Below are 27,512 nucleotides of genomic sequence, written 5' to 3' on the forward strand. Positions count from 1 at the left end.
ACTGTCTGTCACTGATGAAGATATTAAACAGCACTGGTCCCAGTATGGACCCCTGAGGGACACCAGTCGTCTCCAATCTCCATCTGGACATTGAGCCATTGACCACTACTCTCTGGATGTGAGCATCCAACCAATTCCTCATCTACCAAACAGTCCACCCATCAAATCTACCTCTCTCCAATTTAGAGAGAAGGATGTTGTGGGGGACCATGTGAAAGGCCTTACAGAAGTCCAGACAGATGACATCCATAGCTCTTCCCTTGTCCACTGATGTAGTCATTCCGTCATAGAAGGCCACAAGGTTGGTCAGGCAGGACTTGCCCTTGGTGAAGCCGTGCTGGCTGTCTCAAATCACCTCCCTGTCCTCCATGTGCCTTCGCATAGCTTCTAGGAGGATCTGTTCCATGGTCTTCCCAGGCACAGAGGTGAGGCTGACAGGTTGGTAGTCCCCAGGGTCCTCCTTTTTACCCCTTTTAAAAATGGGTGCAATGTTTCCCTTATTCCAGCTACCAAGGGCTTCACCTGACTGCTATGGCTTTCCAAATATCACGGAGAGGGGCTTGGCAACTACATCAGCCAATTCCCTTGGGACTCTGGGATGCATCTTGTCAGGTCCTATAGACTTCTGTATGTTCAGGTTCCTCAGGTGGTCACAAACCCGATCTTCTCTTACAGTGGGAGGGACTTTGCTCCCCCAGTCCCTCCCTTGCGGTCCATCCCCTCAAAAGGTGCGGGGAGAGAGGTTGCCAGTGAAGACCGAGGCAAAAAAGTTGATGACCTCAGCCTTCTCTCATCCATTGTTACCAGTTTACCAGTCTTGCTTATCAGGGGGGTATGCTTTCTTTGACCTTCCTTTTCTAGCTGACATACCTCTAGAAGCCCTTATTATTATTCTTTGCATCCCTTGCCAAGTTCAGCTCCAGCCGTATCTTGGCCTTCCTGACCCCATCCCTACACAACCGGGCAGCATCCCTGTACTCTTTCCAAGGATACCTGTCCCAGCTTCCCTTGCCTGTGCATTTTCTTCTTGCCCTTTAGTTTGACCAGCAGGTCTCTAACTCTTACCCATGAGGTTTCAACCACGACTATTCTTCAGAGCAAGCCCTTCACACACTATCCATTTCTTGAGGTAGACGGCAACAACCCCACCCCTCCTTCCTCACCTGTCCCTTCTGAACAGCCTGTAGCCATTGATAGCTGCACTCCAGTCATGGGATCTGTCCCACCAGGTTTCAGTAATGGCAACTAGGTCACAGCTTTCAAGCAGCACAGTGGCTTCCAGCTCCTCCTGTTTGTTGCCCATGCTGCGTGCGTTGGTGTGGAGGCACTTCAGCTGGGCTGCTGGCCCCGTCACCTTCTTAGAGAAACATCCTTTAATTCCTTTGGGGTATTTCACTGGTGTATCCCTCTTGGCTCCTATTACCTCAGGAGCCCCTGGCTCATCTCCGTAAGGTTTCAAGAGTGCTGCAGCGTAGCCAGCAGGTCTCAGAGCAACAGGCTGAGGGCCCTCGCTAGCACCCTGTCCCTCTAACCTCGGCCTGTCATCCCACAGCTTGTCACAGGCAAGCCTGATATTATGCCTCCTCTCCCTTCAAACCTAGTTTAAAGCTCTGTCAATGAGCCCCGCTAGCTTGTGAGCAAAGACCCTCTTCCCCCTTTCAGAAAGGTGAATCCCATCTGGCACCAGAAGACCTGGTGCCACGTAGGCCACCCCATGATTGAAAAACCCAAAAGCTGTGGCAGTGACACCAGCCATGGTGGGAGCCGTGTCTGAATAAACTGGGTGTGCCTGTTTAGTACCTAACTTGGTATACCAACCACCTTACTGAAACGTCAACTCCATACAGCTGCAATCAAGCTGCTTTTGGAACTTAGTGATGCTAGAATAAAGCTGAAAATGTCTAATTTAAATGGAGATGGGCAAACCAAAGGTACAATTATATACGTGTGTCAGACCAACTCTTGCCTGTGGTGCAACGGGTTAAAATGGAAGCTTCAAGACTCTCAGTGCAGTGACTCCTGTAGAAGTCAGATGTTACGGAGTAAGATGTTGGGGGCAACAGCACACACATTTTGATACTAGTGTAACTGCAGATGTGTACATACCTGGAATAATTCACAGTGAGAAGATGTCACAGTCAAACTGGAATTTGGGTAACTATGTACAGCCTACATAAAATCTCTTACTCAATTACCATACTCGATGTGAAGCCTGCATACTGTTGAGACAGATCAATTAACTGCGCCGCTTTACAAAAGGGAAAAGTGAACTTCAGAAATGCAGTCACTCAAGTGTGATCATACTGTCAGCTGTAGAGATAGCGAGGTGCTCCTGGATGTCATATAGGTGCTGTTATTTCAGGAAAGCATTTCTGAGAGAGAAACTTTGTTATGCAACAGTATAATGCCAGAAAAATGCATGTTACATTTTGTTATTGGGTTCCCCCCCTCCCTTTTCAGACAGCACTTGCGTATTTCCAAATGGTTACCTTGACATTACTATGCATCATCTCCTCCCTTCCACTGATTAAAAAGAAAACTGACAGACTTCCCTTGTGTAACACGTAAAAGTTCCACAAAAGAAACCCAGAGCAGTAAAAGAAAATCAGCTCATTCTGTTCCACTTCTTTCTTAGGCTACAAAACCTGATCAGATTTGAAGAATTAAAAAGCCATTAGAGCTGGATAATCTGACCTCTTATAAGCTGAAACTGAATATATCTTTCTGATGAAATATTTAACATGGTACAAGGAAACTCAGTCAGATGTTATTTTAAGTTACCCAAACTGATTTATTGACAATTTAAATGTGACATATTTACAGCACTGTTTCTAAAATAATTTAACAATTTTCATAGATTTATAAAAGTACTGATAAATAGGAGACCCTGACAATTACCAACCACAAATATTTCCCTATGCTACTGAACTACAACAGTAGTTCTTTTCTTTTTTCTTTTTTTTTTTTTTTCCTCTTTTTATAAGTCCCATAATGGAGCTGCTTTACCTCCACCCAATGTGTAAAATTGCCAATACCAAAATATAATAAAATGAACATGCAGTGTGAAAGCTGTACCAGAAGTGATTTCAGATATTAGACTACAGTAAAAATATTTCAATGCTAAGTGTCTTCCACACAGAATGCACTTGTGAAAAAATAAGCTTTTAAAGAGCTACTGTTTTATCTTTATAGAAGGTAAAATCTACAATACTAGTTCAGACATTTACAGTAACTTCCAATTCTGTGCTAGTTTCACATATATCCAAAGAGTCAAACAAAACCAGTAACTTACAAACACCACTGCCTTAAGACAGCAGTTAGTTAGCTTATGGATGAAATTAAAAAAAAAAAAAAAAAAAAAGAAGGTGCTGATATAATTGAAGGGTTTGGAATTAGATTATATTTCATTCTTATATGACACCAATTATTCTATCCTTGGATCAACAAATTATTGTGGTAAAGCCATCCATATCTCTCAAGCAGAAAGTCCGTTTGGAAGTTGGAGAGAAGATGGACTTGTATGATATGTATCTTAGGTTCCAGTAGACAAAAAAAGTATCACAAAGCTGGACAATCTGAATCACAATAAGCAGCAGCATGAGATATTTGTGGGGTTTTGATTAAAGCAAACATTTTTCAAAAACGATGAAAAGTACACACAACTTAATCCAATACTTGAAATGTAAAGGTTCTTTTCATTTGCATCACTGAAAGCCCCATAACACAGTGTACACAAACAACAAATACTCATTTTTTTAAAAAACATATATTGCACAGCTAGTAGGTGCAATACCAGAACCCTGGTACCCCTAGCATAAGTTTTCTATTTTAAATAGCTGTTTCAAACTATGCCATTCAGAGCAACTCCAAGCCAACGTTCAAAACCATTAAAAATGGTTTGTGTACATAACTAATCCAAAAGTGTTTCAACAATGTGAGAAAAAACACAGGCACTTACGATTATTAGTGCACCGAAAGTTATAGGCCACAATTGCATGACTATGAACAGTTCAGTACCAATAATGACAAAACTAAATGAGGAGGTCTTCCACTGATCAGTACAGAAACAAGAACTGTCCACAAAGCACTGATAAGAAAACCATTCTCAAAACAGTAATCAAATGATATGTTTAGACATTTAAGAAAAATAATTGCTGCAAAGCCTAATGTAACACAATATAAACCCTACTTACTTCAAAAGATCTAAAGTGTCCAAATTCAAAAGTCCAATTTCTCTTCTCCCCCCTCCAAAACACCATTACATGCAGTCCATTAAAATCCAAATGTGCAAAAAGTTATAACCCACCTTTAGGAGTGCATCAAAAATAGGCTGACTATTCAAAATATTATTTTAGTGGAAATTTTACAGCACCATAATTAGAATTCCAAGGGAGTTCAGAATTCTTGTTCTGATAACAAATCAGTTGACACTGTTGATCCTAAAGAATAGAAAAAAACATTTTGTGCATTTCCTGGTATCTGAAATTCATGGAGAGAAATCGTTCTCATCTATGCCCAAAATCTTACTGTAGTTCAAAATGAAATTAAGTAATCACATTTGTTGGCAATAAGTTCTCCACAGTATAGCATTAGTTGTAAATTTAGTAAGTTTGCCAGATTAGGAATGCAAAGTTGCTGGTACCTTGCTTACTTGCAGAAGTACTTTTTTGTTTTTGTCTTTTGCTTTTTTGTCTTTTGCTTTTTTGTCTTCTAAATAGTGCAGGTTGGCCCCCTCCCTAGTAAGTGATTTACTATCAGGCTTTGAGAAAATGCGTAAGGTCCATTTCTGACCCTCAGCTGAAAGGCAATATACAAACTTTATATATACACATGTGTGCACAGAAACACACACATACATATATATAAAAATCAGTGTTCCGGTTTTTTGTTCTCATTTCCTATAATTTTCTTTGGTTAAAAGTCCGAGCAAGGAAATTAGAGGACCGAACAAAGGGATCATTCTCCAAACACTTCCATCACTACACATCACTAACTGGAAGGCTTGCATCATCCAGATCCACAAGGTCAGGATCCTGTTCCTGAGTGCCATTTTTACTTTGGGGTTCTGAGAGGCCCTGTTCAGTCACTTTGGAAGCTGATTCTCTTGGAGCGACAACCTGGATCTTGTAGCTCCCTGGCTTGGCCTTGGTAAAAGATTCGTGAAATCCTCGCTTCTCCAAGGCAGGGTATTTGGCGTGAGGGTTTGGGACCAGAGGGCTGCCGTGAGCGGCTGTGGAATGTGAGGTGGCTGGGGCTGGGACGGCAGAACGGAGAGCATGGTTGGGTTCGGAAGCAGACTCGGTATGCTCCTGGAAAAGAAGAGCGCATGTCAGATGAAGTCATCGACGTCACGTTGGAAAGATGCAGTTTCAGATTTCACTCTCAGGAAAAAAAAAAAAAAAAAAAAAAATCAAGACAGAAAATACACAAAGCGAAGCATCAGCCACAACAGCAGGAGGCAGGTGCTTTCTCAAGGTGGTGTATTATTAAATGTGAGCTTACAGCAGTATGTGACAGCAACATCAGTTTCTTCATTTGAGGAAATTAAATTTCTCAAATCAAGCTCAGCAGCTCTTCAGTCTTTATAATGCAGTCCAGCAAATTGAAGCTTCTAACTTTACTAAGATGTTAACTAACCTTTTGAAGATATGCACTTTAAACACCAAAGTGACATCTTTCCAAGAGAAAAAATGTATTCAAACATATTCATGCACATCAGGCACTCATGCCCTAAATCCTGAAGTAATGAACATGGTACCCCAAGAAGAGGGAACAGTAACAATCTCCCCAATTTGTTCCAGGGGCCAAACAACAGCAGTAACTATTTATCCTATCAAGACTGTATAACAATTTCCAAAGTTAACGGACCTACAAAACAAACTGATCTTTAAGATATTCCTTCTAATTGTCAAGTTGGTTTTTTTTGTGTTTAGTATTGTTAACTGCCATTCTGTTGACTTTTACATAAGTCTATTAGATTGATACTGTGAAAATAATCTTCCACCATGTATTGACTGATAGAAACAAGTTCCCTGACTACCTAGAAGTGGTTTAGATGTCTAAAGCATAGGGATAGTGTCAATTTAGATGTCCTAGGATATCCCGCCTGACCTACAGCTGCGTTTCCAGAACAAAAAAATTCCTCGGGTTCTGCATCGTATCTATCAATTCTGTAAGGATGTCTCAAATACCTAGGGATATTGAAAACAGCGCTGGATATAGTGTTAAATGATACGATCAAAATGATGTGCAATGATGCAGTGAACGCTTCCCTCTACATGCATTAGGAGCTGTAGCTGCTGCCACTTCTGCCATCACCAGTGTTAGTATGTGAACTAAAGAAATCTGCGAACCCATGTGTGCACACAAATCAAGTCACTTTTCAAGCACATTTATTAGCAAACAAATCATCAGATGTGTGTCCAAGATGCAAATATACATCCTAAATGAAATACTTATTTTTTCACAGGAGTTTTCCAAATGTCTTTTAGAATGCTATGACATGAATTCATAAATTTAATCATAATGGATTCTGCCAAGTACTATTGCATTTCTTTTTATAAATTAACTAATATTATTGCATGAAGAAGCTGTGCAACTTTTTTTGGACTTCAGTTTTGTATTCAATTTCAGTGAAGTATTTCACATTATTTACATTGCCTTATTTCATACCTGACTTGGTAGTCCACTTTAAGAAAAACATTTGCTTTAGAACATACAACTCAGTGATTTATATTCTTCTTACTAGTAATAATTTTAGATCAACAAATAGGACAAAAGTAATGGATATTAGGACAAGATTTCTAAAATAAATATTTTGCTAAATTGAACTGAAGGATACTTAGATTTTACTACCCACACTGACTGTAATTTCAGTCAAGGGACTATGCTGCTCTATTACTCCTAAGGCGTACTGCTTTGAACAGTGTACCGATTATACATTGTAACACTTCTACATTTGAACTAATAGTTTCATGCAGAGACTTACAAGCCATGCAAATCAGGCTACAATATTATCCTTCCAATTACTAGAGTTACAACGTGCATTTTTTGTGTGCACGCATCTGTATTAGTTTGTGGGTAGCTTAAATTTAATTTTGCTTTTGAGCAGTTTCAAAAAAAATGTAAAGTAAAATGGAAATATGAACTCTCATGCAAATTAGTTTTAATACTTTCCTATTAAAATGACATCATATAACTTACATTTAAATATATAGTATGCTTTGAAGTATAAATAAGTGTTTTTGCCATTTTTAATTTCCAATTATTTTAAAAGTAAGAAAAAACAGTGCAAACCTGTAAGTGAATGATATAATTTATGAGTTAGTTCTCAGTAATGGTAACGACAACAGGTAGCATTATTTTTAGTGTTTTATAGTGCAAATTAGTCTCTAGTCCTAGCCCTCTGTTAAGAAGGCAAGTTTACATGAGAGCCCACATACGTGCTGCATTCACCAGTTCTTGATGTATACCTCTGTATACAAGGATTCGACAGCCTTCTGGCCTGCCGCATCTGGAACACAGTGCAAAGCTAAGATTAGAGTAACCTACACTTGGGGAAAGAAGAGAAGAGAGGGGAAAAAAGAAAGTAGTAATGCAGACAGTAATAGCCAGATTGCTCAGTTAGCCCCACAAATAAAAAAAAAAGTCATACACAAAGAAAAGTTATCTGCATATTTTCATTGCCCCACAAAGAAACAAAATTTATGAAAGGAAGATTTATTTAAAAGCATGAAGCTGCTCCCAGCTGCAAAAAATAATTTAGAGCTTTGATTGAGTTAACAGAAACACAGTATCAATGCAAATGTGTAGTCAAAAGCCAGATTTAAATTATTAGACCTCAGATTATGGGGTAATGATATATTCAGCTTATTACAAAACATCCCATAGCCAGAAAGTGAAAACCATAGCTTGCAGCATCTGAACTGTAAAGTATTCCATTTGTTAAATTTGGACATACTTGGAGACACTGTGACACTACAGTCGCAAGTTTTCGCAAGTTAACGTACTTTGTACTGAACATCTAATACAGCGTAAATGCACATTCATATGAGGTGCTGGCACACATACGGCTTCACAAATAATAAGATTTGTCACAGTGCCTCAGTTCAGTAGTGCTAGATGGTGTTCACACTACATTTCCAACAGCAAAAACTAATTCATGCGGGCAGAGATCTTTTAGAGAAGTAACTTTAAATTTGAATCTGTATCTGCATATACAATAAACTGTCAACAACCGAGAATGAGAATTTATTAGAGTTGTTAAAAAAAAAAAATAGGATATTGTCATTTGATTGCAAAACTCAGCAATTAGCAGAAATACCTCGCAGGAATTAGAAAGTTTCAATTTTACTTCCAAACCAGTAGCAGCATAGTGACAAAGATCATACTGAAGAGATGTTCTAGGTTAGCACTTGCATTATCTACACATTCAAGGCAATACAATGCACATAAAGTTACATACATTTAAGACCAAGATAAGCACTCAATTAAAAATGCAAAATATTTTATGCCAGCCTGTATGAAAGCTCATGCAAAGATGCTACGTTACTACAGGACAGGATAGAGGTCATGCAAAGGGAAAAACAGCTAGAACTTCATGAGCACAAGTGAACATCAACTAATCACATTTTCTCTGAGGTTCAGAATAACATACGGAAGCTGCTGATCTTCCAGGTCCCCGCTGTGCCACAATGGCCCCAGAAATTGCTTTTATCCAACTGTGCATGTCTTCTGGACTGTCCGCCTGGATCAAACAATATGTGTTATATTTAACATAATCGGCTCTCAGTTTTCCCAGTATTCTGACCATCTGCATTAAAACGACACCCTTACCTTACTTTAGTAGTCTTATTTAAAGCCATAGGGACTTCCATTTCTTAACCCCGGCATTTCTCAAAATCTTATCCTGAATTTACTATATGTATATAGTTATATAAAATAGTAAGCAAGAAATTGGCATACTGTAGGCTCAAATTTTTACTTTCAACAACAACAAAAAAATTAAAGCACCCCCAGAAATTCTTACAGGAGATCTGCTGACCCCTCTTAGCAGACTTTGGCCAATGACATAACTTCTGTACTTTTCAGTCACTGTTGCACTTTACTTCTATGAGGTAGTTACTGAAGAGTTACAGCAAAATAAAAATCAGTCTCTGTTAGGGGTCAGCTGTACGTTTTACTCAGAGCAACAATCGAACAAAGATGCAATAGATTAAGAGTGAATACCAAGGGTGTGCACATCTGGGATTAAGACAGATAAAAAGCTAAAGCTATCTCCTAATTAGGTTGCAGCTTTATTAAACTAGCACATTCACCCAGCGAGAAACATCTGCAGCATGTCACTTAATTATGTTCAGCCATAAGACAGCTTATAACTCAGCATCTGGCACCACCGCCTGCATTAGGCTACACAGACCTTTCTGATCCTACAAGAGAAACTCTAAAAATATTTCCAGTGCTATGAGCATCACATTCTCACAGAGCTAGGAAAAGCAAGTCTGTGATTTGCATTATATCCAAACATTTAAAAGATAACATGGTAAGGAAGCAGTGAATACAGTGCATATGGGTACATATTACCAAATAGGTACTGAAATCTAAATGTTGCTGTGCTTTAGTAGATATTTCAATGTGGCAACTAACTTGAATCTGAGAACTCAACTGTTACACAAAAATTCATTACTTCAAAATAAAATTTTTAAATATTGAGTTGATCCTACAGAATCTGAACACCCGAATGCCAACAAAATCACATTAGGATTTATTGTTTATTGCTTTCATACACCAACAACATAACAGTTGCTGTTACGTGGAATATTTCTTATATGCATCTTTCTGAAACATAATGAAGATTATATTCCCTTGGAAAATCATGGCATAGCTAAAATACAACTTAAAAAGCAAAACAGCAGTGCTTCTTTGCTTTGACTATGGCAGTCTCCTGGTTTTGCCCAAAGTTTAAAGAAGAAATTACCTGTACATAAAAGGTTCGAGAAGTTGTTACGATTTCAAAGAGATTGTCTCTCATCATTATATCACTGTAAATGAAACACACAGAGATACATCAACAGCAAGTTCAACTATCTATTCTAAAAGCACTCTAAGATGTACAGAGAACCAGAGCATTTGTTGTCTGAAGACCTTTGCATGTCTTTATCACTCTACTGTTGGGTTTTTTGGTAAATACCAAGTAGAAAAGGAAAGCCATCTTCTCTTACTCATTTTAGTCCTAAGACTCTTTATCAGTGGCATGTGTACTGCTATATATATATTTTTAATTGGAATGTTCTAAACTATGTTAATCATGTTAAGTTTAAAAAATATCTATTGTTATAGTCAAATTTCTATGAAGTTTCACATTTATATTTTGCTATGTCTTCGCAAAGTATTAGTCCTAAGCAGTAGCCTACTGAAAAAAAAACCAACCCTACTACAAGTGCAATTAATTCCTTAGTATATTGCCATTTGGTGGGAGGGAAACAGCAGGAAGAAGTTTGTTCTCATCTACATTCAGACATTTAACATAAGGTAACATCCTCTAAAGGTTTAGAGATTATATAAGCAGAATAGAGACTCCTAAAATTGCTGCCTCAAATCAGCCAGCACCCATGCATCTCTAACGCATGATTACATGATACTCCTTTGTTCCACCCTTGTCCAATGCATTTACATTCTACTGAACGTTACAAAGTTGAAACACACACCAATACAGAACCCTCAAAACCAATTTTATGCACAAAACTACTTGCTGTCCTATAAGTAAAGAGTATCACACATGCATACATCAACAAAAGTTATTAAAAAGTTCGCCGCCGTTTCCAGTGAGCAGTCTAGCCATGAAAAAGCAGTGTACCACATCCCATGTAACCACATCAGTGCTTCTCTCCTCACCTTTGCTTGCATTCCTGAACTTTATGGACCTCCTTAAGTGGTATAACCCTGAGAGGTTCCTTTTCCTAGGGGGAAAAAAAAAAAAAAAAAAGCAAAAATATTTCAGTAGAGCATATCTAACAACTAGAATATAGTCAAAAAGCCAGAGGTCAGGGCAGTTGATGGCAGCAGACTTATGTAAATGAGTGACTTTCAAGGCAGTCACTTATGCAAAAGGTGATGTCAACAGAAATTTAATTTGCTTTTGTAAGTATTAAACCAAGCATGACACTGGCAATGAAGAGGAGGTGAAATCAAGAACTAAAAAAACCTCAAACACATTCGTTCACCTTACCATAATGGAGACAGCCACCCCTGTCCCCTTCTCCTAACCAGATCAGAAAGTTGAATCTGGCCTCAAACAGCTTATTTCAGTAAAACCGTGACTATATTCATTTTCTATGAAATGCTATGATACAAGATGCTTTGTTAATTGTACTGCATGACATGGCTTTAAGTATGATTAATTGTATCCTATACTCAATACAATTAAAAATACATAGAAATCAATTCTACCAAGACCTGCAAAAAAGCAAGTATTTTTAAAGCACACAAAAGTTCTGTTACCTTAACAAAAATAAGTGTTACAATTCTGTCAAAGTTTCACACAACAGGAAAAAAGTGAGAACGTTCAAACAGAAATACTTTCACTTTTGCCATGACAACATAATGTCATACATACTATGATTTTTCTGTGGTTGTTGCAGTAAAACACAAACAGACAACAACTTATTTTATCTCCTAATGTGTTTCCTTTAAGCAATGTTACAATGGACTACTCCAGTTGGTTTCAGCTTACAGACAAAACAAAAGCTGTCAGCTCCGGAATGCGTACTTTCTCTACAACTTCTATTACACATACTTCAGAGATTTATGTTGTTAGAGCAAACAGCGAATGTCACTCAACTATAACCTCCCTCAGTTTTCATTAAAACACTTGTCTCTATCGCAGATCAGATGTTCAGAGTTTAAAACTCGGTGTTTTCAGTTATTCTGCCCCTCTTCTCCTCCCCCTCTCCCTCCCCCCCCGCTCTTCCTAGGTTCACTCATCCATTACAACAGAGTTTTCAAAGTAATACATCAAACATGAACTGCAAGATCATGCCTGGAATACAGACACCTGTTGCAGGGAAGACCTCAGCTCAGAAATTATAATCTTCCAAGTCTGATATTGCCCATATTTCCCTATGCTCCCCCTGAAGACTGGCATGGGCTCTTCCCCAAACTGAAAAGAGGAGATCATTAAGGGGGGGGAAGGGGCAGGACACCAACCAACCACATTAAAAAAAAAAAAAAAAAAAAAACAACAAAAACACAGAAACAATTTTAAAAAACATTTTTTTTTTCACTTTTGAGAGCAGAGAACTCAGATATATTTCTACAGATGCCAAACAGCAGCATCTCAAGATACTCAGTAAGAATTATCTGAAGTACTGGTGAGCAGGCTGGCTGCCAAGACAAACTAACTTCAAGTAAGAGCCATACTTGACTGAAGACTGCAGCTACTGGGAACTGAAGTCCAACAGAAAGAAGTTTTCCAGAATTAGAAGCTGAATATGACCTTCATGACATAGCCTTCTTAACCACAAAGGCATGACAAACAATCACTACTGAACTTTTCTCCAATCTTTGTGTTACTCTTGTTAGGAACAGGAGATTATTAGGGAAACAGAGATCCCACACATCACTGAGAGAAATCATTCACTGCTTGAAATCTTCAGAAGAAAGCACTTTACTCTTTTTGTGTTTGTAGGAGATAAACAAAGTCTAATGGATATATGGTTAAGTTGTTGTAGTTGTTGTTTTCTTCTGGGTGAGCTGTGCTGTGTGAAACTTTTGCCCTTTACAATACAGACTAAGTGTCTCCAACGTGTATGTTTCAAACAAGGCAGATCTGATTGTTTGAAACTAAAGGAAACTTGATTACCATGATTACATCTCCTAACCATCGAATTCTTTGATTAACCACTATAATCCAATAGAAGGACACTATAGAATCATCGAATGGTTTAGAGTTGAAAAGGACCTTCAAGATCATCAAGTTCCTGCCATAGACAGGGACACCTCCCACTAGACCAGGTTGCCCAAGGCCACATCCAGCCTGGCCTTCAACACCTCCAGGGATGGGGCCTCAACAACCTCTCTGGGCAACCTGTTCCAGTTCCAGTGCCTTACCACCCTCACAGTGAAAAACTTCTTCCTAATGTTTAATCTAAACCTTCCCTCTTCCAGTTTAAAGCCATTCCCCCTCGTCCTATCGCTACATGCCCTAGTAAAAAGTCCTTCCCCAGCTCTCCTGTAGGCCCCCTTTAGGTACTGGAAGGCTGCAATAAGGTCTCCCTGGAGCCTTCTCTTCTCCAGGCTAAACAGCCCCAACTCTTTCAGCCTGTCCTCATAGGTGAGGTGCTCCAGCCCTCAGATCATCCTCGTGGCTCTCCTCTGGACACGCTCCAGCAGGTCCATGTCCTTCTTATGCTGGGGACTCCAGAGCTGGATGCAGTACTCCAGGTGGGGTCTCAGCAGAGGGGAGTAGAGGGGCAGAATCACCTCCTTTGACCTGCTGGCTACACTTCTTTTGATGCAGCCCAGGATACAGTTGGCCTTCTGGGCTGCGATCGCACACTGCTGGCTCATGTTGAGCTTCTCGTCAATCAGCACACTCAGGTCCTTCTCCTCAGGGCTGCTCTCCAGCCATTCCCCGCCGAGCCTGTATTTGTGCTTGGGATTGCCTTGACCCAGATGTAGGACCTTGCACTTGGCCTTGTTGAACTGCATGAGGTTGCCTTGGGCCCTCCTCTCCAACCTGTCCAGGTCCCTCTGGATGGCATCCCTCCCCTCCAGCGCGTCTACCTTGCCAAACAGCTTGGTATCATCAGCGTACTATATTCTCTATCTATTCAGTACGTACTTCCCTGAAAAGAGGGGTGACTCTTACAATGGAAAAAAAAAAAACACTATTTCAGTAAAAATTGTGAAGCAGGATCTACTTCCCTGATGTCTGACAGCTGGTCAGTCCAGTACTTTCCTCAAAGTACAGCAAGGGGATATTAGCCTGAAGAATAGAGGACACTACAAGATTTTATATTGTTTATTTCTAATAAACTGGAAAGGATCATGATGAAACACTAAAAGTGTATGCATTTCTACCAGCTTTCTAGTATACTCTCTCAATTCTTCAGAGAATCAGAATTTACTCATGAGCAATCTGCACGCAGATTTTATTTTAAAATGAAAATAGAGGGTTTATTATAGGCAACATGTCAGACGTTATTCTGACAGTTTAACAAAGACAACGATGTAAGATCAAACTCTTGTTACTGTTGTATTCCTTCATTAAAAGTAAAGCAAAAGTTCTCTTCAAAAACAGCCTGAAATTTGGCTTCTTAACACTTTGGACCCTCAAACCAGGACAGCCTGTAAACTCACTTCTCCTTGATTTGTAACACTCTACAACTCAGACTTTATTCTTCATGTACAAATGTTCTCATGTTTACTAAGTGTGGGATTCCTTTTTGGGGTAAACAGACTGTCTCCAGTACCAGCCACTTCATGTTTAAATGAAGCCAGAAGGCACTTAACACTTGGTCAAAATTGGTCAAAAAGTTCAAGAGCGATGAGTAGGGAAGAAAGATCGTGAAACTGAAACAAACTCTAAGTGTTGCTTCTGAACAGCAGTTCTTTGTATGTCTTGGCTGCCCTGGTGAAAACTGTGTGGGAAAAGATCCCATCGTTTATAAGATAAAACACCCTATAATCCTAACTTTAAATTAAGAATTGGAAGATTACAGTTTTGCCTCTCTGCATAACGATCAGCTGTTCTAAAACCACAATTAATTATATGTCAGTACAAAGTGGCATAAGACAGTAATACAAAAATCAGGGTGATTGTAGAATATATCCTATTACTGTTCTTCAGTGCCCTAGACAGGTTCCCAAACAGAAGACTGAAGTTTGACTTAACAGTCACCCCGCTAACTTTTATTCTTCCCAATCATTAAAAGTTATTACAGTACAGAGCTAAGAGTTGCAGGATCAGCACTGCACATTTTTCAAATACAAGCATATTTCCTTAGATTTTCTTGCAAGGATCACTGGAGAACAACACGTATTTGGAAACTTACCAGTTCAGACTTGAAATATCCTATTGTGTTTTCATCTAACTGAAAGTATCTTCTCTTCCAGTTCTTCATCTGTCAAAGGAAAATAAATATTTATGTTTTACATAAAAAAAATAAAAATACACTTACATGTTATATACTACTTATATATTGATATATTTATGATTCCAGTCTATATGATATTGTATAATGCCTATTTATTTATACATACTCAACTATAATATTTATCATTTTTACATAGTACATATATTTGTGTTGCATATATATATAGTGCCGCCAAAAGAATTCTGCCAGACTCTGGCCAATTAGTTGTTTTTTTTTTTTTTTTTTGAAAACTGAAAAATTAGACACTCTGGAAACTACTATTTTCAACAATCTATTTTCAAAAATTTTTCAACAATCTCCACTGAAACTGTAGCAACTCAGCTGCACAAATACCCCATAAGAAAGGCTAAAAGACAGTACATTAAAGGTTTCTAGGTTTTTTTAACTAAAAAAAGACACATTACAAAAAGAAGCTTCATAATACAAGATAAAATGAATCTGAGGACTCACAAAGCATGCGTATCTTGCTTAATCTTAACTATCTGCTCCTTCTTTTAGCAAGGCATCATGTGATTAGTTCCACTTGTGTTAATCAGTCTGACAAATTGTACAATTCTTCCTCTGAACTGCTTTATGAATATTTTAGTGATTTAAAAAGCATGCAGACATTGAAATTCTGCCTTAATTTAGATGAAGGTGTCTGTGCACACAACTTCTCATCTCCAAAACATCTCCAACAACATTGCACTGAAGAAAGTAATGAAAAGAAGCAACACAGACATAAATTACATGCTACCAGAGGATAAGTTTTATCTTTAGCACTACTGACAATATTAAGGATGGCTAAAGTTACTGGTAACTACTTTTTTTTTAATCATCTACTTGGTAAGTTGAACTACCACCTTAGGACCTTTGCTCTTGATTAACGAAACACACTGATCTCAAATACTTACCACTGCTCCTTGTTTTACACAGTAGCCAGCTTTGATAATAGCATTATCCGGGGGATGCTTAGCAGTAAAATATGGAAGGTGACTTTGTGACCTTTTCAAATAATTCCTATCACCCCCTTCACTGCACTCACTGATTTCTTCTTTCTAGAAAAAAGCAGGAAAGTTCAGAACATTCTCAGTTTTTTCTAAAGGTCAAAGAATAACTATACTAGTTGTAACAGGAAAGAACTGTATCATCCTGTGCTCACAAACTCCATTTCCAATTTGTTTGAATGGATAAAATATTTCAACTGATTTCTAGATAACTAATGAGACTCTCCAAGGACTCTCGTTGAGCAAGCTCCATTTAGAAACTACACTACGAAAGTGCTGAATAGTCTCAAACAATATTGACAGACACTGAATGAAGAATGTAACAGACCTAAAAACAAAACATGTGCATGTATTTAGTGCAAGCTCATAACATGACTTTAAGGGCAAAACACTAGAGGTGACTACCGCAAAGAAAAAGCTTTTTCTAGGACCATAAGACACATCAGAATTCACCAACTTTTTAAATGCAGTTCAGGTGTATACATGCCATTTACATGCTATTAATCCAATCTATAGCTATTTTCAGCTCAGGGAACTCCCAGAAACAAATACAGGTCTATATCTTTAACACTGCATAGATCCTTCTTCCTGAGTTTGTCCAATCTCTCAAACTCAGAAAAGTTTCCTGCATCCATGGCATCTTTTGGCATGGAGTGCCTTATATTTTATTACTCACTGAAAGAAGAACTCCTTCCCTTTGTTTCACCTGGTTACACCATAAGCTTTGTTTAAAAGCCCATAGCTTTTATAGTGGAAAAGAAAATTTACACCATCCACTTCTGTCAATAGTGATTTTATAGAGCTCTTACATCCTCCTTTAGTTATTTCTTTTGAACGTGGAGAAGTACTAGCCTAACTCAATTGTTCCTCATATTTAGATCATTCCACATGGACCAATCGTCCTCAAAATCTTTCTCTGAACCTTTCCAGTTCTAGATTTTAAGAGGAGGAAAAAGCTGGACACAGTAATCAAACTCTGGTCAAAGACAGGATTTATACAGCAACAAAGATGTTTTCTGTTTTGCTCCTTATTCTTTTTCTAGTAATGTGCAGTATCTGTGGGTTTTTCCTCTGCTGTTACTGAACACTGAGATGATGCTTTCATAATGTGGCTGTAACTCTTGCCTCTCAATCAAGTGAAAATGCTTATTTCACAACCTAGTATTTTCTATTAAAACTAAGATTGTTTTTCCCAGAATCCCTTATGGCACATTTATTTCCACTGCACTTCACATGCTACTTCCTAAGACCCTTCTGCAATAGTTTAATCTGCTGCCATCCTCACTACCTCTAATAACATGGTGCATATATTAAATCAGCTGACTTAATCACATCCTTTTTTACCCACTTTTCCTGACAGTTAACAATGCCAAAGTTCTGCCTTTTTAACACCAACAATTAATTTGCACACAAAAAGACATTTTCAGCACACTGATACCTGTGATTAAAAAAAAAAAAAAAATCAATACTCAAATAACTCCTTACAGTCTTGTATAGTTCTCTATAATCCTGTATAAAGGGAATAAAATTCTCAAAAAGAAAATATACCAGTCAGTATCAATAAAAGGTGCATATCAAAGTCCTCTGAGCAAGGTGAGAAGCCGACAGCTATATTGTGATACATAACCTATTCTCACCAGTCAAACAAAGCTTCCTCTATCAAACAAAACCACACTTGTTTTAAAGGTATTACCTGGGTAGGTGTAATGATAGGAACACCGCCAACAATTTCTGTCCTGTAAGACACTTGCTTCTTTCCACCTGGGCTTTCAGCTTGACGATTTGCATTATCCATTTGACACAGAGGATCAGACTGCTTTGGTACCTGAAAAGTGGAATATCATAATTAACATAAGTTTTATGAAGACCTGAAGAAAGACCTAATCATTATTCAAGCATTTTTAATTTGTCTTCAGCAGGATTTAACAAATGTTCTCTAATTGTAAAAAGCTAGAAATAGCTCGCATGAGAATTTGTTGCAATGGCTACGCTTTAGCTCTGAGAAGAAAACTGGTGCCAATAAAGACATTCCACCAGGTGTCTTGAAATCTAAAAATCAATTCCCAGCTTTGCCATAAGTGTTATATTTGATCTTGAAGAAGCACTGCTAATTTGTAGAAGAACCGGTTCTTTATTTTTCACTTGCTTTCAGTTTTAGCAAAAAGTGCTTTAGACCGGAGACGCCCCAGTGCCTGCAAAGCTAGCACAGTAAGGCCATAAATACACGGCTACAGTACCACGGCTTTTGTCAAACAGGATGCCTGACCAGCATGACATCTGCACTCATATTCCAATAGTTGGGATGAAGACTTTGTGTACCGCCTCCTACATATATTACTAAAATCTGTCCAAAATTACTCTAACTACCTATTTCTAACTATCATTAACTAAGTTGGATGGGGCTTTGAGCAACCTGGCCTAGTGGGAAGTGTCGCTGCCCATGGCAGGGGGGTTGGAACTAGATGATCTTTAAGGTCCCTTCCAACTCTAACCACTTTATGATTAGCTAATTCTCTCAACGGTGGAATTAAAGCAATCAAAACACCACAGGAATTTTATTTCCCAGTAAGTGTTTTGACCTAAAGTGTTTACTCAAATTTCTGAGTTTGTGCAAGAAGTAAACATCCGTAACCTAAGAAATGTACTAACTGGCTACCTAAGACATTTTCCTTTATCCTTTTACCCCTAATATTAATTTAGTAAATTTGAACTGACTTCATCAAGAAGAGATCAAGAGTCTCACACCAAAATATCCTAGCCAGCAACCTACTGGGTATTTACATAGGACATCCAAATTCATTCAGAAAGAAGGGACATGCAAATTGTCCTTATACAGTGAATTACAATGCAAGACTGTGGCACATTCAAAACCTGACATTGAACTATCTGGACAAAACCAAAGCTACTTTATAGTCTGCCGTGATTCTTGTTCCTATGCCCAGGACTGCTTATTTCACCAAAAAAAAAGAAAAAAAAACAGTCTGCAAAGAAGTACAACCAGTCCTGAGAGCACAAATGTCAGCCTGGGACAGCTTCCTCCTGGCCAAGTGAAGGTGGCACTCAGCAGCTTGCTCAGCTGTGGCGTCACTCTCTCACTTCCACCATCCCCTCAGCCTTGTGCAACGCCCAGCTTTGCTAGCGCTGGTACAAGGGGACTCCACTCACAGCCATGTCTGGGGCTGAAGGACAAGACATCCTCCTAGTGCACACAGACCATGGGCCTCAGCCTTTCAAGGGAAGGGGCTCGTAGCTACAGCTTTATGGATAAGCGCTTCAGCCGTCACAAACTCCTACTTAAAATGTTACAGACCGAACCCACAACCACCTGCTCATATGAATGCACTTTCAAATATTACTCAAATAGGTACACAATGTGCTAGACTGCAAAGGTTCACAGTTATTTTGAAATTATCGGCACTCGGAGTACTAAAAACGCAGCGAATCTTGGAGAATTACAATCTACGGCAAGTAATGCTCATAAGAAAATTAATAATAGAATGATCTTAATTATTTGATTAAATCACTGGCCATACTAAATAACCTCTGAACAGAATAACAGCGCAAAGGCTTGTTCCTTCAAAGACAAAAAATACTAATGATTTCACCAGCCATTTAGAATGAAAGTTGAACATACGATAAACAGCTTTCAGACTAAATTCTAATTTGATGCAATTAATTCTTTATTCACCCCATTATTTTTTGAACGGAAACAATTCAAGCCTGGTTGTGGTGTGTCCTCCATTTGAAAAAACCCAAGCGAGCAGGCTTTGTGTTTCTGTTTTTTTATTAGTAGTAACATTTTTAACTCCAAAGAAAGGGCTACATGAAAAAAAATTGCAAACAACTCATGGAAACATCCTTATACAACCTAAAAATGAGAAAGTTACTGACAACAAATACAAATATGCACACACATGCTCAGAACCCCTTCTTTGTAAAGGTATGCTCTCAAAACAGTTCATGTCATCACTTCCCCTGGAACTGGAGAGCTAACAAAAACTATAACTTCTGCCTCCTGAAAAGACTGATGTAATACATGGGGTTTTCTACCAGGTGATAACAAGCTGTCCTGGTACAAACCAGAAAAGTAACTTAACACATACCAGAAGAATGCATTAACGTTTCTTTGAACGGATGTTACTTGAAATCAGGAGAGAGCCTTTGGAACATGGCATGATGTGTTTGCTCGTTATTTCAGTGATACTTTAAGAAATAGAAACTTTTGACACCAGACAAATATAAGTGTATCTTTTCCTTGCTTGCAAGTGTCTTCTGGATATTTCAATTAATATTAAATGTGTATGGTTAATTTTAAATTATTAGGAAACATCATACGCTGTAATGAAAAAGTTAATCACATTTTTGTCCAATATCCAAAGGAAAAGGTAAAATAAACTCAAGTTTAGGGGGAGTTCTGTACAGTTTCTCTAAGCCTTGGAAAGCCAAGCCAAGTTCTACCTGTTTGTAGAACTAAAAAAAGACTAGCATAAAAACTGGAGGCAAAGGTTACATTTAAGCACCTTGAGACAGTCAACATTTGAAAGCATTGCTAAATGTCAGCTAAACCACTTACTGTGATTTTGGTAGCTTTGTTCAGAACATTTACCCATTCAACTAGGTCCTGCTGATCATTGGCTTGTAGAAAGTATTTTCTCATCCCTGCATTCATAACTGGTAAAAACCAATACAAAAAGTTAACAACACTAAAATTTAAGAGCAAACATAACACCATCATTAAAAGATGCAATTTCAGATGGAAAATCCAGTTTAATTATTCAAGCTCTCTGCTGCATTTCTTTTTAAAAAGTCATCTTAAGATACATATATCCATTTGACAGGTTTGCCTTATCTTAGAAAAACAACCCTGTTTTTCTTTTTTTTTTTTTTTTTTAAAGCTCCCCACTTTAACGGCATCATACAGAATTTCTTAAATTATTTTTATCACATAGAAATAAAGCATTGAATTTTATCAGAATTTTCTACAGCTCCATTTCCCTTTTCTCACTTTCCCTAGGCAACAAAGTTTTATACTTGGGGATGTCTACAATTTCTCCTTTTAATCCTCTGACCACTATCGGTTATCCTTTGCAACAAATACATTAACATAATTATGATCACCGATTTTTATGATTTTTTCTTTAACTGCGGAAAAATCAGTATTGATTACTAAGTAGACGATGCTCAGGACAAAACAACTTTAAACTTTATTTTATATTAGTGACTTGGCAAAGCAAGCATATTTTTAAGTAAGCTTATATATCTACCTGGCAACAACTAGCATACCTTTATCCAAAAAGGACAAACATACTTCTGTGTGACAGTAAAAACAAATAAAAATAATCGTGGCTAGGTTTCTCACAAACTCCTCTAAGAACTTATCTTGAAATTAGTTTTAAGGTGAACAGTGACCAAAAGCTTCCCAGAACTCTGAAGCATTGCAGCTAAAGTCTGAACAGATTTCACTGATCTGCATGTAAGATAATAGTTCTTCAGGTCATTGCTAACAGCAAACACATGCCAGAAACAGATACTTTTTACTCTTCTATCATCCTTCTCTCTAAAGTGGATGGTTTAAAGCAAACTTTATTATATGCAAGTATAAAATCAAAATACAGAAGTGTAAAATGAGTTGACTGAAACAACGATTCCCGGTATTTAAATCAAAAGACAATAAATGCAAGTTTTTCCTCGAAAGAGTATCAAAAATGCTTTAATAAATCAGAAATATGAAAAGCATCTTGGACCATTACGGCTTTTTAGAGCTGGCCGACAGACAACAGCAACTTTACAGCTCATGAAGACAAACACCTCTACACATGCATGTGCAGAAGAATCTGTAGATGGCACTGAATTGACACGCTATGTACTAGTCTAGACTCCCTGAAGCCTTACACACAGGGTGATTTACAAAGTGCTCCAACACAAAGACTGCACAAGTCTGGTGGAGCAGCCTTCCCTGGGCCTGTAAAACACCGCACACGGCAAAGGACAGGAATTATGCTAAGTTCTGGACAAATTACTCATGAGAAAAAAAAGATCTAAAAAAGACTAGAAGGGGCTCTTACGATTAGCTAAAGTTTTACCCAAGTTTAAACAAGTTTAAGTATCAATAAACCTAGAAAGTATCCCAAGCAAATTATTTTTCTTTGGTGCAGCAATAGAGGCTGAAACTTAATGTAAGAGCATTGGCTGACAGTATTTTTAGATCAATTAAATCAACTCTTATCAGTAATGTAGATTAAAATAGTTAAATTACTTGTCTTCATAGCTTACAGGCATACCATGTTTCTGCAAACACCCATCATTTTCGATTAGCTTATTAATGCCTCAAAAATTTCAAACATCTGAAAAACAGCACTCACTCACTCATTACACTGCAATATGAAAAGCCACAAAACCCCTTACAAAGAAGCCAACATTTCCCTTGTACTTAAGAAGAAAAAGCGAATACAAGCTATTTTCAAAAAATACACCACCAGCTGTATCTAGTAACAGAAATGCAGAATGTTATCTTTGTTTCAAATTTCTGATGAACATACTTAATGCACATGTTACATGCAAGAACTTACCAAAACAGAATTCTGCCTTTGGCCTTAGCTTGGTTGCATCACTAACCTAGTACGGAAATTAAGATTATAAATATCACTGCACATACAAAACATACATCAGGTATCACAATTTTTTTCTCAAGTGGTTAAATTTGAAGATTAGCAGCAAAGCAATCTTGTTAGGTATAAAGATATACAGACATAATAAAAAATACTATATAAATTTCAGTTCAAGACATGCAACCTATGGTAAGAAGACTGCTTAAGCCATATGTTCCTACTTCTTAAGTTTAAGGATCCATTACCAGACAAAATGTTGAAATCTGAAAACAAAACACTTCCATTTTGAAGTTCTACATCTCAGCCAAAGTAAAAATTCACGGACAGTGGTATTTTGGTTAATTAACATAAAAATAGTAATAGTTACTTTTCTTCAGGAGCCTCTAAAATGTTGCAGTGTCGGGGGAGGAGGGAAGTGGGCATCCTGTTTTGAGAGAGAGGCATTGCCTTTTTTACATTATAGAGCACTTTTATCAAGGTTGGGGGAGAGGGCAAAGCAGCCTCTCACACCAAAACTTTTTTTTTGGCCAGAAACAACCCCCATGTACTATGTAACTAGAAGAGCTATGGAAAAATTAGACAGAGCTTCTGCACAGGAGACACTCGAGCTGCCTTCAGAGGTGCACACAGGTGCAAAGGCACCAGTGACCACCCCCTGCTCCCACTAGAAGTGAGATACAACATTTCAAGTGTCTTAAGATGACAATGGCAAGGTCTGAGGCAAAGCAAGCGTAAAAGAAGGAAACCATGAAGGACATAAGCAGGTCTCCACAGACTTTTCTGTGCTCATGATATAACCAGCATCAATGATGCCTTTTACATGAATAAAAAAGAAACAAAACGAGGAAGGTGGGGACACGCAGTATGACAACAAGAAAAGCAATGGAAGGAAAAGAAATGAGCAGAAAGACAAGAGAAGGTCAATTGTTTTTCCCCACTTACTTGTTAATGCAGTATCTGCTACAAATTTACCCATGAAGACTTTCTTAGTTCACAGTTTTCTTTCAGACGTATTTGGAAGTGAGTGTATGCAGAACTAATATTTTCTAGAAATTGGTCTATCTATTAAAGACCATTATTACTTGCAGACTATCACACCCAAAGACTTATCTTCCACTTCATAAGTGGCCTGTCTTTTCTCCAATACTAATTGGAATTGAAATACTCATACAGAAACTGAAACAAATGGTTCAGAAATATTAATTCTACGCAGCACAAAGAGCTGACACTTGAAATGATAAAACAAACCTAGACAACACAATAATTAGTCTGTTCTTTTAACCTGATACTATTGAAGCATTTGCAACGTTTCTCTAAAATTCAGAAGTAGCATACAAGCAAAAAGTTTCCCATGCGCTATGTAACAGGCCTTCAAAATTGCCTAAAGTTGAGGCCTTCAGAAACAGCTCTTGGTAGTTATCACCAAAGTTTAGCAACAAGTGTCTTACATATTGTCTTACCTTTGAAATATAGGTAAGTTTAATGACTCCCACAGGTGGAGATCCAGAGGGAAGATTCTGAAACAAATCATATGTTACAAAAGTGAAACTAGTTTATTCTCATATCACAGTCAGTGTTTGTGCATAAAAAGCAAATAACTCAATTCCACAAACAAAAGAAAATCCTATGTGTTTTTATAGACAATACACAATGTATGCTTGAAACAGGATCTAAACTACTTGTTTATTATACACACATCTGTTAATCAACTAAAAACAGAAAGACTGCTAGAAACAATACAAATCGTAATTGTTTCAGAGGTTTATGTATTTCAGTAGAGGAAAAAGGATTCTTGCAGGTCTGCATCCAGGAAATCCGGAAAGAATACTTTTTCCTTAACAGATGTTGGCGTCTTATGTATTTTGACCAGGGCAGGCGGAAAGGACAAAAAGTGACATTCATCTATTATGTCAGATACTTCAAAGGCCGTCTCATGTATTTTCCAAAATGGATTAAAAATCATAGTCTTATGATTTAATATTAAAGTTATGTCAGGGAAAGTCCATGATACTTCCTAAATTGCAGTTAAGTCTAAGCATATTTGCAGTCTTTTGGATAGATATTAAATCTGTACCTTGCACATACCTCCGTTGTTTTTACCTCCTTGCTTAGCACACTAACGTTTACATTGCTATTCACAACGAGCTAGTAGCCTACAAACACAACAGTTAAAGAACTGAGCATCACAAACCATGGTTAACTTTTATTAACTGTTTCTGATGGCACAGTCTTCCTAATTTTGTTCCTTTAAAGAGAGCATTGTTTTCCATATACCTTTTTCCATTACAATTTTTACTTTGAAAATGGCCCTTTATGTTACAGTATCAGCACGGGAGACCATAAAAATGGTACTGCATCTGCTCGCTGACCCCTTCTGCAGCTAAAGCACTCTTCATTATTCCATAGTGCCTTATAAACTTCTACATGGCAAAGAGGAGCCTAATGCTACCCAGAGTCAGAAAGGCAGATAAATAATTGGTTTATATTCCATTCATATTTCAAAGGTAAAATGTAGGTTAGGTTTACAATAGATTGGTAACACTGAAATTTAATTTAAAAAGTCTTCCCATTCTGCCCAAATAAATAAATTTAAGTTTTACTTTATCAGAACGAGTTTGATCCCAGCATACACCAGTTTTATAATCTTTATATTAGGATAATAACATGTGGTTAATGGTGGACTTAAAAACATTATTTCTTTGAACAGCTGAACTGATTCTCACAGACAGAAATAGAGTGCTTCTGTCAGCAACAAAGGGCCCAGTGAAGTTCTGCACACACTGTAGACTCATCCTATACGAAGAGTTTCATCACTTCAAAGATGAATAGTGGTCTCCACACAGTGGATCTCTTAAAACTCTGTTGTTCTTCAAAACTAAAGCAATGGAAGAAAATCAAGAAGCTTAAACTTGCCTCTTGCAAGGCACCCTTTCATTTGCCCATCAACGGTAATATTAAAAAAAAAAGATAAGAAAGCCTAAACTAGTAACTCTAAGAGGCGTGCACTGCAAATATAATTAGTCTTAAGATTTCTGAAGAATTGCACTTTCTATAGCATTTCAAGTTTTTGCCCACATGCCATGGTTACATCATAGGAGAAACTGAAAAAAAAGTATTGCTTCATATCACTCATTGACATCAAACATTTGAAGTCTCACTTATTTCCAGAAATTTTTTTTTCTCCTCAGTAAGAACTGCTAAATGCTTCAGCCACAAGTCACATTCATCGAGCTGCACATTGTTTAAATTTTTTTCTGTTGGTTCCTTTGAACAGTAGACTTCTACTGCATTTTAACTCTGGTCTTCCTGGCAGAATGGTTCACAGATATTCTTCTGGCAGACAGTTGTCAGCTGACCTAGATCCTACGCTTTCACTGTCTCTGTACCCAAACCTGTAGCAATTATCTGTTCTCCCCTATGCCTGAAAATACATTGATGTGTGTACATTGTAGAAGTAGCTTTTATATAAAGGATGCTGTCCATCGTGATGGATACAAGCTTTCCTCGTTCATATACTATTCACACTGTATTGAAATTGCAAGCATCGTTAGAAATTGCTTTTCAATGACCAATTCTATTGAGGTAAAGTAATATGAAACAGCTAACTGGCCCGGGCAATGCAAGGAAAACTTGCACGTACTTCCACATAAAGGTTAAAGACCTGTGTAGTGAAACTCATAGGTTTCACTATAGCTCATCTGGTTATATTACATAGCACTACCTGGTGCCTGCGAGAACCTGTAGTGCACACTCAAGACACTTAATAGAAAACAAATATAGCACATCACAATTCCAAACTAATGATCGATTTATATGTGGGATCAAATTCAGGTTCCCATCTGATCCCTAAATCTCCTGTCAATACTTAGATTCCATATGCTGGCAATTCACGGGTGTTTGAGTGGTTTTTAATGTTTTACTATTAAGTGCATTAGGTAATGTTTTAAATAGAAATATGAACTATATTTTTTCTTTAAGAGACTATACATATTAGCAAAGAAGAAACACTGATTTACAATTATTTCACTTCCATAACTAATTTTTTCCCCTAGCTTCCAGCTCCATAAACTAATATTAAACCCCGTTTTTCTTAAGTAAATTTGTTAAAAATCTGAAAAAGTTTAAATTGATAGAAGCCAGATAGCTATTGCCAAGAACATCTCACCTGTGGGTTATCCATGTACCACACCAGACTGTCTTCTCGTGTGTCCAGAATGAAGTACCGCCGCAGAAATTTCCCGCTATTCTCATTTTCTTCAATATCTAGGAAACCACAAATGCGATTCTGGCGATCCACATAAGGCATTTCTGACCCTGAACATCACACTGCAGAACAAAAAGCACAGAAGTTAAGCAAAGTTCCTTGTTACTAATTTTAAGACTGTTCTGTGCCTACCCATGACATTTTGAGCAGTTTCAACTAGTAGCTTAAAGAAGTTTCTACAGAAGAATAAGTGAAGCGTAGCTGTTTCCCCCCCACTACCACTGAATTTTTGGAAGGTCTTTCTTAATTCTCTGAAGCCTATACTTAGGATATCTAATACCCTAAGTGCAAAGCTACAAGTGGTTAACAGTAGATGAGCATCAAGATTAGCTTTTACAAGATCACTAAAGAATAATCAAAGATTCTCCTTCACAACTCGCAAAGTTGAGATAATGGTAGGTTTACACTTCCTTCTTTGACATTGCCTTTCATGGTCAAGAAAGGATCTTTGTCAGCAGCTCTACTGTCCAACATGATTTTTTATGTTTTGCCTAAGCAA

The 27,512-nt window shown here is 37.7% G+C and overlaps 1 protein-coding gene across 6 annotated transcripts; it reads right to left on the minus strand.

Moving 5' to 3' along the window:
* Positions 1-2,773: 2,773 nt before the first annotated feature.
* Positions 2,774-27,055, minus strand: PLEKHA1 (pleckstrin homology domain containing A1; the record flags this gene model as incomplete). 6 transcript variants are annotated; one of them, XM_082486192.1, is made up of 12 exons in its annotated part: positions 2,774-5,309; positions 7,473-7,547; positions 8,657-8,746; positions 9,977-10,040; positions 10,894-10,958; positions 15,054-15,122; positions 16,049-16,192; positions 17,835-17,966; positions 20,715-20,812; positions 22,711-22,756; positions 24,210-24,266; positions 26,915-27,055. In XM_082486192.1, 12 exons carry the CDS (start codon positions 27,053-27,055, stop codon positions 4,980-4,982), a joined length of 1,311 nt encoding a protein of 436 aa, XP_082342318.1. In that variant the 3' UTR covers positions 2,774-4,979. The 6 variants fall into 6 exon arrangements, with proteins under 6 accessions (XP_082342318.1, XP_082342319.1, XP_082342321.1 ...); XM_082486195.1 differs by having other exon boundaries at positions 5,007-5,309; positions 7,473-7,513; XM_082486194.1 differs by having other exon boundaries at positions 5,007-5,309; positions 7,443-7,513.
* Between the last annotated feature and the right edge of the window lie 457 nt (positions 27,056-27,512).

This window comes from Vanellus vanellus, assembly GCF_965231255.1.
Source record: "Vanellus vanellus genome assembly, chromosome: 7".
NCBI lineage: Eukaryota > Metazoa > Chordata > Aves > Charadriiformes > Charadriidae > Vanellus > Vanellus vanellus.